The 9,905-nt window shown below is 39.1% G+C and overlaps 2 protein-coding genes across 3 annotated transcripts in view; one reads left to right on the forward strand and one right to left on the reverse strand.

Moving 5' to 3' along the window:
- Positions 1–4,397, forward strand: part of LOC131890432 (actin-related protein 8-like) — a 5,561-nt gene extending 1,164 nt beyond the window's left edge. The window contains exons 2-8 of the mRNA XM_059239770.1: positions 145–434; positions 496–617; positions 681–917; positions 1,714–1,998; positions 2,065–2,255; positions 3,258–3,554; positions 4,170–4,397. Of these exons, the coding sequence (XP_059095753.1) occupies positions 145–434; positions 496–617; positions 681–917; positions 1,714–1,998; positions 2,065–2,255; positions 3,258–3,554; positions 4,170–4,367 (1,620 nt within the window). The 3' untranslated portion in view covers positions 4,368–4,397. The remainder of the gene's footprint in view (positions 1–144; positions 435–495; positions 618–680; positions 918–1,713; positions 1,999–2,064; positions 2,256–3,257; positions 3,555–4,169) is intronic.
- The window catches only part of LOC131890433 (cytochrome P450 2B4-like), a 13,885-nt gene continuing 8,216 nt past the window's right edge, over positions 4,237–9,905 (reverse strand). The window contains exons 4-5 of one of the 2 annotated variants that reach the window (XM_059239772.1): positions 4,647–4,815; positions 4,237–4,582 (exon numbers count right to left, since the gene is read on the reverse strand). In XM_059239772.1, the coding sequence (XP_059095755.1) occupies positions 4,398–4,582; positions 4,647–4,815 (354 nt within the window). In that variant the 3' untranslated portion in view covers positions 4,237–4,397. The remainder of the gene's footprint in view (positions 4,583–4,646; positions 4,816–9,905) is intronic. The other variant, XM_059239771.1, reaches the window with a different exon arrangement.

Consider the following 9,905-nt stretch of genomic DNA (forward strand, 5'->3'; position numbering starts at 1 on the left):
AGTAACACGATTCCGCTCTCTTGACTTAAAATTTAAATAAAATCTCAAATGTCAAATCGACATACATATACTATATGTGAATCCATCCCGTGTGTCATATTATTAGCTTTTCCCTTAACCTTATTTCTACTGGCTGATCCTTAGGTGATGCTCCACTGTTTGGCTCGTCGACGGAAAGGTACCAAACGCGATGTTCAAGGCACGCCTTCCGGGGGGTCTTCTGTCCGAGAATCCTCTCTCCCGCCTTTGGCCAATTTAGACGGAGATCAGTTCCAAAGTTTGGCCGACAGCCGCATCCGTTTGGCTCACGCACTCGAGCGCACGCTTCAAAGTACGGGCGTCAAGCGATACTCCGTCCCGTTGAAGCATTTGCGCGAGATCAACGATCGGGTCAAACCCGAAGTTCTCCCGGACTCGCCCGATGCCATCAAAACGTGAGTTGTGATATGTTTCGGACGTTGATCCATCCATTAGTATCTTTGTTCTCCTCTCCAGATTGATGTCTCAACAAGATGTCATTGTGGGGGATGAAGTCTTGCAAATACCCAATCACTCCCGGGAGTACAACATTCACTTTCCGTTCAAGAGTGGCGATGTCAATCGCCATTCCGGCATTGGTAAGGTGCTTCTTTGGTAAGGGGTGATCTTTGGCCATGTATCATTGTCAACGCTCTTTCCAGGCGGGTCCCAAAGCGCCATCCTGATGGATCTTAAGGCCATTTGGTCTCATGTGATCAAGTATCGTCTCCATATTCCGTTGTCCGATTTGGCGGCCTATCGAGCCGTGCTCGTGATTCCGGCCTTGTACCAGAGATCCCTGATCAAGCATTATTTGTCATTGATGCTTCTTGAGCTCGGATTCGGCGGATGCTTCGTGATCCAAGATCATGTAGCCGCCACTTTTGGAGCGGGTTTGGGTACGAGGAACATTTCTTGGTTTTCATGGCGCCCAACGAATAATGATCATAACCACTTGAACTCTTTAAGTTGGATAGTGCGCGGATGAGACAGCAAGGTTTTGAGATTTACAATTTTGTAAAACTCTGTTATACCTTTCATTTTCAAGCTTTGTGAAGAAATTGTGACCTTTGGGTGATCATTTCTTGTTTCTCAAGTGGTTTTAAAGCAAACCACAAACGTCCGATTTAGTTTACGAGCTCACCCAGGGATGTGGTATCCTTTAATCGTCTTAGTTTTCCTCTTTATTCAATTGTCAATGGGCAACATAAAAAAAAAAATATTTATTTTTAGAACATATACCTGTGAGGAACCTGCTAATCGTTTATGAAAATAGATTTTCGAAGACCCGTCCAATCAAGACCAATCATCGATGAAGACGAAAACTAAGAGAGGACAAATATGGACTTTGGTACAAGGCACCATTGCCCTTTGAGCTCGTAAAACAGACATTTGCAGTTTATTTTGAATTCAAGATAGAAACAGTCGCTTAAAGATTGTTTTCCGAAACGTCGAAACAAGAAAAGTGTTTTTACTTGACTCATCCTTTAAAGTTTTCGTATATCTTCAGATGACAAGATTGTCATTGTATCATTCGTCAACTTGACGATCCAAACAAAGGTAGTTAATTATTAATAATTTTTTTATCCATTGAATACGGTCCTACATCAGTTTGAAACAATGTTTGTAAGCCAAGGCATGACAGACCTACTTCAGATGATTTGTCTTAGAAATCAACAATGAGTGATTTTCCAGGCTTTGCTTGCGTGGTCGATATTGGAGATCAGAAAACATCGGTGTCATGTGTGGAAGATGGGATATCGCAGCCAGATTCGAGGGTACAAATCAATTATGGAAGCGGGGATATCACTCAGATTCTGTATTTCTTTTTGCGAAGCATTGGCTTTCCGTACAAAGCGTGCAAGCCAGACTTAAATCTCTTGGACGCAGAATTGCTCCAAAAGCTCAAAGAAGATGTGACACACTTGGACTTGGATCAGTGTGGAATCACGGAATGGCCATTCAACGTCAGAGCTCTAGGTATGAATGTCTTGGTCACACGCAGATTCTGTCATGGGATAATTGTTAGCCTTTGGCTGATTGCAGATAAACCGGTTAACCAATACAAAGTGTCGATGGCGGACGAACCGATTATTGCCTCATTGGCGTTGTTCAATCCGGAACTCTTTGAAGTCACCGGTTCGAAAAGAGTCCAGATGATGGGAAAGGATCCGGGGGATCCGGAAGATCCCCATGATCATATATATTTGAACGAAACAAGTCGGAAGTACACGAAGGTACGTAATTAGGCGACTCTTTTCTACGGTCATGGTTTCATTCAAAGGTGGATAACGTAGTCGTGAAATTGTTGATTTATGAACACCAGTTTTCATGGGTATAATTTTGACTCTCATCAAGGCGAAAGAAACCGAGCAATGTTCCTTTATATATTAACGTTATTTCAAGGCTCTCTGTTCATGCAGGGCAGGAAAGTTAGTTTCCGGTCACAATTGAGAGAAGGTAAATTTCCACGGATCAAATATGGCTTGCAATTGTTTCAAGTCAGCATCATTCCATAAAAACAACTACTAGATGTAGATGAATTATCAATACCATAGTCATTACTGATCTTTCTAATCATATTTTGGTAATTGTATGCTCAAAGACTTTTTGGCCTAGGTAGTTTTATTCTGTGACACACAATCCGACATCAGTGGTAAACTTTATTCATTTTTAACCACTATGCGTTAATAAATGAACCAACTAGCCTTTGGAAATAGCGTTGAGACAAGTCCGGTAAAAGTTGGGCTAGCGAGAGTCCTTTGATTTTTTTTTAACAATGAGACTTTACTGCCGGAATCGAGTCCTTTCCCAGGGCACGGATTTTTAGAGATACAAAGGCAGAGAATGTATCGTATCAACTAAAACATTTGTCTCGCCCCCAAAAAATGCATTTCATTCAGTCAAAAACATATCCAGTCAAATGCATTAATTTGGATAGATTTGAGCCCAAAATTTGGCTTAGAGAACGCAGGAAAGGTCCTCGACGGCTGGTTTCTTTTCCAGTTAATTTGGAAGAAATTCAACAATTTCAAATTCTAGTATTAGACTGAGTCCATTCTAAGTCGAGTACGGACTCGCCCTAGCACAATTTATTTAACCAAACCAAGTAAGAGATGAAATTCACGTTTTAAGAACGTGTTGGTCAAATGTCTGAGCATCCGTCTAGGTTAGCAAAAACAATGGTCGTTTCTGTTCTATCAATGTTAATGGATTAGTAATTGCTGATTTGATTTCAGGCTGGACCCGCGGACGTGGCAGATTCGACGGATCCTCCTGGGATGGAAGATGACCTGGAAATTGTGGCTGACGTGGTCGAATCCGGTCAAAATGGACGATCCGGTGGATCCAAATCTCAAGGCTCAGCATCCAATGGGGAATCTGTACTCTCCTTGGATCAAGCCATTTTGAGGAGCATTGAAGGATGCGAGAGCGAAGACATGAAACGCAAGATGTATGGCTGCATTCTTCTGGTTGGAGGCGGGTCCAAACTCAAGGGTTTAGACTCCTATCTTCGGGGTAAACTGGCGCTTCAGGTAGGGCCAGATTTTGGAAACGACATATATTTATATAACATTTGCAAAAGTCGTAGTATGGGGTAAAACGAGAGCACGAGGTAAAATATCTTTAGAAATGGTTGAAAAGATAACCGTTGGTTCATAAAGGTGACAATGCGTTCGATCATTCACAATGAACTGGCATTTTTAGTCTCAAAATTGGCCGGCCTAAAGAAACCCGTGGGAAAAAAATCCCAACCCGTGCCTCTTAGTGGCTTTGGATTGAAGGATCTGGAAAATTATTGTTTGTCTTTAAAGAAAGTCCGAAAGGAAAATTCCTTTAGAAGATAGTTGTTTGGGGTCCCTTTGCCGCTTTTTGTTCTGTGTTTTAAATAGATTTTCCATTTTTTCGCATTCGCGTCATTCTGTGCAAGTTTCAAATACTTCAAGAAATCTTCAGTTCCTCCTTGTTTAGAAGAAGAAATACGCCAAAAATCCTAAAAACTTTGATGACACTATCAAATGACTATCAAATGACACTATCAAATATGCCTAAAAACGTCGAAAATTCTAATACTTGCTCATGTGTGCTCATTCTTAATTGCTAATTGCATCACCGCCAATGACTTCCAACTCAAGATGCCTCTTTCCCAGATCCCCATGCAATATCGCACTGACCCTGTGGACATCATCGTGAATGCCAAGGACCTTTGCTCAGCCATGACCACGTGGAAAGGAGCCGCCATTCTGGCTTGCCTTGAAACGGCCCAAGAGTTGTGGATCACCGCACCGGAATGGGCCAAAACGGGCCAGAAACTTCTTCGAGAACGGGCACCTTTCCCTTGGGCATGAGTTGAAATAAATGCGACTTTGTAAGATCAATTATTGTTTGATGATTTTAATAGATGTTGAGCACGGTTTGGGCTCCATAACTAGGCCCAGATCACCTACGAGGTTCATATCCTTGGGATGGACGACGCTCGTGAATTCAAAGTTCTTCATAAGCGTCACAAAGAAAAGATACAACTCCATTCGTGCCATATTTTCTCCCGGACATTTCCTCTTTCCTGTTGGACAGACATTTCAAATTGAATTCTAGAATATCCTGGGAACAAGGAAACAAGGCTTTACCGAGGCCAAACGTGGCCACCCGCTCATCACGGATGAATTTGGTCCCATCATCGGAGAGAAAACGCTCGGGGTTGAAGTGATAGGGGTCGGGGAAAAAGCTTGAATTGTGAGTTAGATTTTGAATGATGTATAGAACGTGCGTGTTTTTGGGAATGATGTACGGTCCAAGCTGGAATGTATAAGAACGAACATGATCACTTGAAGTCACAGCAATGGAATGCATTGCAACAAACTATTGCATTATTCGCCGATTTTTTTTTAAAGGCACCGATTGAGGGAATAAATGTCAATTTGCAAAATATCTTCCTGGTAGTTTAAGAATATCATAAAAGAACTAAGGAACCGTTGCATAATTGGCCCTCAATGATACTTTCTTGCTAAGTCTCATTTGAATTTTGAGGTTGGGATTGTAGAGTATTCAGATAAGGTACGAAAGGAATCTGATGCTGTACATCTTCAAAAGCATCCACGAGCTTTGTCCCAACCCAGGATTTAGACTTAATGTGCGTTTTTGAGAGCACCGTCTAGCCCTCGAAAACCCAGGCTAGTTCGAACAATGAAGTCCACTTTAGGGGCTGCGAGGTAAGAGTTGAACAAACTCTAGCGGCCAAAAAAGGAAACATAGCGTTAGTAAGGAGTAATCATGACTGTTTCTGATTCATTTGAAACTTTTGAAATCATGTGAAGACCGATACAAACAAAAGTAATTATTACATTTCTCTTGAATGATCTGAGGTTATGTGAGATAGTAAAATAAGAGTGGTGAGTAGACTTTTTTTAAATTTTTGGTTCAAATATCTTATCATTTCAATTCATTGGCAATTTTAAACGTTCAAATGTTTTTTGACCAAATTTCCCTGAAAATTACAGCTTTGGTTTCAAATAATCCTAAATTGGACATTTTCGGTTAAATTTTTGCGCCAAGAAATATTGATAATGCATCTTGGTATAATTTTTGCACTTTATTACTTCAAGGAGTCATTTGTTATGTACCTTTTTGCTTAGGATATTTAGCTATGCCTTCTGTGTTACAATTCTTTGTTGCAATCCTGATCTGAACTCGCTAATGAACTTGAACTACATCAATGGTTGTTAATTTAGCATCATATTTATGCTAATCTTGGCTAAGCTTATTCAGCAAGATATTTGCAAATGAAAGTGCAAAATATGAAAACCACTCTCTTTGTAAAGGTTCATGCTTTGAACTTGGCCATTCAAAGGAAATGAATGGCCAAGGGGCAAAATGTATCGCACCTCCAGCCATGACATTTGCAAAATTAGTTACCATGCAAGTTAGTTGTTTCTCAAGAAAAGGGACAAATTGCAGTGACAACTAGTTTGGTCAAAAATAGTAATTCATTACACAACCATTACTCAAAAAAAATGTAATGCCGTTACTCGGTACTATTCCTAAAATTAAGATGACCAACATTTTATGGGTTTTGCCCCATGAATACCATACTTCCCTAAAGAGATTGTGTTTTTGGCTTCAAACACTTCTAAAGCCTTGTTTAAAGCCTTGAAGACAGTTTGTTTTGTTTATTACGAAGTCAGATGGCAGCTCTCTCGCTCAGCCTGTCATCTGATTTTGGGTGTCCCCATTGAGGGGTATTCCCATTCCTTCGTCACAACCCAACATTACTTATAACCTCATACCTCGCTCGGGAATGACCGCATGTTCACCCATGGAAGTTGTTAAAGCAGCAACTCATGCTGTAAACTAAATACTGCAAAGATGCTTGGACTTGGCAAAGCTGGGATCGAACCAGGAATCGCAAATTGAAAAGCGGATGCTCTCCCAAAACAGTACCCCAGCAAGCCTCTTTAATAAAAAAAATTGGAAGACTATTGAATTTTCCATACTGAGCATTGGCATTTAATCTTGGCATAATTGTTTAAAATGTATTGCATCAAAAATATTTTGAGGAGTCAAAATTCGGACCCTGGATGGGGTAATGATTTCTGAAGGGTTGAAACAATGTCGCACAAGTCATGATGGAAAAACAGTATTTGGCAGTGTCAAGCCAGTAAAGCTTCATTGATAGAAGCCTATGACTTTGAGTTGTGGAAATCTGGAAGCTTTGGAAATCTGATGCATCATCCTCAAGCCAAAGAGAGATTTTACTTTGCTTGAAATTGGACTGAATAAGACTTCCGTCCAGTAATTTTGATTGAGAAGATGTAAACAATAAAGTTGCAAATGCTACAAGATTTGAAACCAAGAACTCCCTCAAAGTAGTCAAGAGCAACCACAATTTTCAAACCTGACTTTTATTGTTCATAATATGTTGAATGGAAATAGCAAAAGCTGACCATTTCTGTCGAACCTTCAGCTCCCTCAGTCGTCATGAGAAATCAAGAATTAAAAGGCCAATCTGGAAGCTGGAAAGGGAATGAGTGACGAGTATTTTTCTTAGTTTTGGGGTCGTTATAATTACACCATTTTAAATAGTTATGGAGTTACACTGCCTTTTTCGAAAAGAGAAACGAATTAAGGTAATTTCGTTATTTGTAATTTGTAATTTGGTTACTAATTCCCTGTTAACAAGTCTTCGAGAAGATAATAAAAGAGTAACTAGTTCATGGCATCTGAAATTTAGGCCATTGAGAGGGTACTGTAGCGAACACGATGTAGAAATAACCAATTGTATTATGAAAACTCATCACTCATCTTTTCCCAGTTTGGGTTGCCCAGTCAACTAATTAGCCAAAACCTAGTGTACCTCAATCTCCCTCCACTCATCCATTCACCATTCACTCATCAACGCCATCTAATGAAGGAGATTGGGGTTACATATAAGAATATTCTAACAATATGTCATTGGTTACCGCCACAGTACATATTTTAAGAGGATGGGATGATGGCTTAAGTAAAACTTGCAACAGCCAATTTGAGATTTAGTGACAGGGGTAAAACAAAATGTATTAACACTGTTTTAACTCAATTGAAAAATAATCATAAAAAAGTGTTGGACAGAGTCTCAATTGTCACATCTACTTTTGAAATTTCTTGGTGAAAAAACGAAATGAGCAATTTATGGTATCTGTCAATCAAAACTTTTCAATTTCTTAACTATGGAGCCTGACTTTTAACTACCTTTTTCGAAGTAAATTTCATTTCAATATTTTACATCTTACAGTTGAATATATTCCAAATCACTAATGATGCGAGTTTTAATTACAAATAATAATAATACTTATAAGTGTCTACTTATAAGTTAATGCCACCATACAGAAAACTGAATTGAATTTTTCCAAGAAATCTAGTCCAATATCTTAACCCATACTCTTTATCATCAAACTTGATGCATGAGTTGTTCAAACAATAAACAACTTTAATGGCATTGTTGTCACAGCCTATCACACCAAGTTTTATGGTACCCTACATTCAACTTAAATAATTATTTGATCACATCACTTCTATTGTTGGTTTTAAAAAGACACTAGCCAATTCCCAAGTAATTAGTCATCAAACGTATCAATAATAAAAAAACGACCTTAGTTTGATGGGGGAATAATAAGTTACATTTTGAGGCTAGCTAATTGTTTCCCAACATGCCACCCACTACTATTGTGATATCATTGATATCATAAATCAACTCTAGTAACAAACTATTGGGATTATTTAATTGATGCTACCAATAATCCAGTCTTTTTGGATTTTCAATGTTGCAGAATGACTCATTCAAAATTGGCAGGATTTCTTGCTTGATAGTTTGTTCAAGATAGAGCTTACAAAATTGGAAAACATCACTCTTAACTCATCAACGTCAAATTCAGTCTCGGGTTTTTAATTATGCTTCTTTACAATGACACAAGAACGAACGTTAGCAGAGGGTTTACTAACGCTGTCTTTCCTTTTTTGCCGCGAGATGTCTCATTATGAAACAAGCAGTCCCTATTTCAGACTTGGACTAGTTTTTGAGTGAAATTCCCGATCAAAGGGTGGTGGAGGATGTCACCACGACTTTTATGAATTATTATCAAATAAATTGCTTGCAGAAGCAATTGGTGTTGAAAACAATATACACATCACTCCTTCATAGCTAGCAAACCTATTCATTCTGTATTTCTCGTCCATAGCAAGTTGTTCTACGAGGAGCTAAAGTGATTCTTTTGTTTCACTGCGTCAAAAGGAATTCTAAAATGATTGCAACAGAACCTGTTAAATCCCCATTTCCATGCTAAAGAAAACAGGCGAGTTTTTAAACGCTCGTACCTCTGAGTTAAGGTTTGGACCTTCCTCAGAATGCGAAGTAAGCGTTTTGAAGACTGGCTTCAGGTCTTATCCGTACGCTGGAGCAAGGCCGACCTTACCACTGGACAGAGGTTGAGGGAAACCTAACTTGTTTCCGGATGAACCGAATCCTTCACACTGGGCTCTTGTCAACTAGGAAACCGTTCGCCAATTTTGAAACTGAATGAAGGTTTGTGTCAAAAGTAATATTTTTGAAATATTAAATCTCTCTCTCAAATAATTGCACTGAGTGCACAAAATAACTGACATAGCAACACTTTCGTGAGATCTTGCCAACGTGGTGCCAAATCAATAAGTCTGTGTCTCCGTAGTTCTAAGTTTCAAAAGGCCATTGATTATGATTATGACAGACATTCGATTGAGCTTAAAATTGTTGAACGCTCTGCGAGTCAATTTAGTCTAATTCGAGATAAAGAAAATACATTTAGTTCATTTGAATACAGGTCAAGTTTCCCTCTCCCTACCGTCTTTGTCCAATGGTAACGTAGTCCTTGGCTGTAGCATAGAAAAACAGAGCTACGTATATTGGTGTCATTATTGACAATTGCCATTAAATTCGTCCAAGATTTTCAGAGACATAAATATGTGATACTTGAATTTGAGTTCAACAAGTATTGCTAGACTTACCAAAAAATTGTCAGGATTGTCTCTCAATTTAAATTCAAGACTATTTCAAAATACTCTCTACAAACCTACAGCCCTCTTATGCTCAGGGTGGGCATTTCATTTTTGAACACTTTTGTCCACCCCTGTCCAAAAGTGTCCAAAAGTGTCCAAAAATAAGGGTGGACAAAAGTGGACAAAAGTGGACAAAAGTGTCCAAAAGTGTCCAAAAGTGTCCAAAAATAAGGGTGGACAAAAGTGGACAACAGTGGACAAAAGTGTCCAAAAATGTCCAAAAATACGAACCTTTAAAACTACAAATATAAAGGATATTCTGTATGAAACCTATCCTCTACTTCAAAAATTGCTCATTGATGGTTCCAAGAGCAAGATAAGTC

Source organism: Tigriopus californicus, chromosome 11, assembly GCF_007210705.1.
Source record: "Tigriopus californicus strain San Diego chromosome 11, Tcal_SD_v2.1, whole genome shotgun sequence".
Taxonomy (NCBI): Eukaryota; Metazoa; Arthropoda; class Copepoda; order Harpacticoida; family Harpacticidae; genus Tigriopus; species Tigriopus californicus.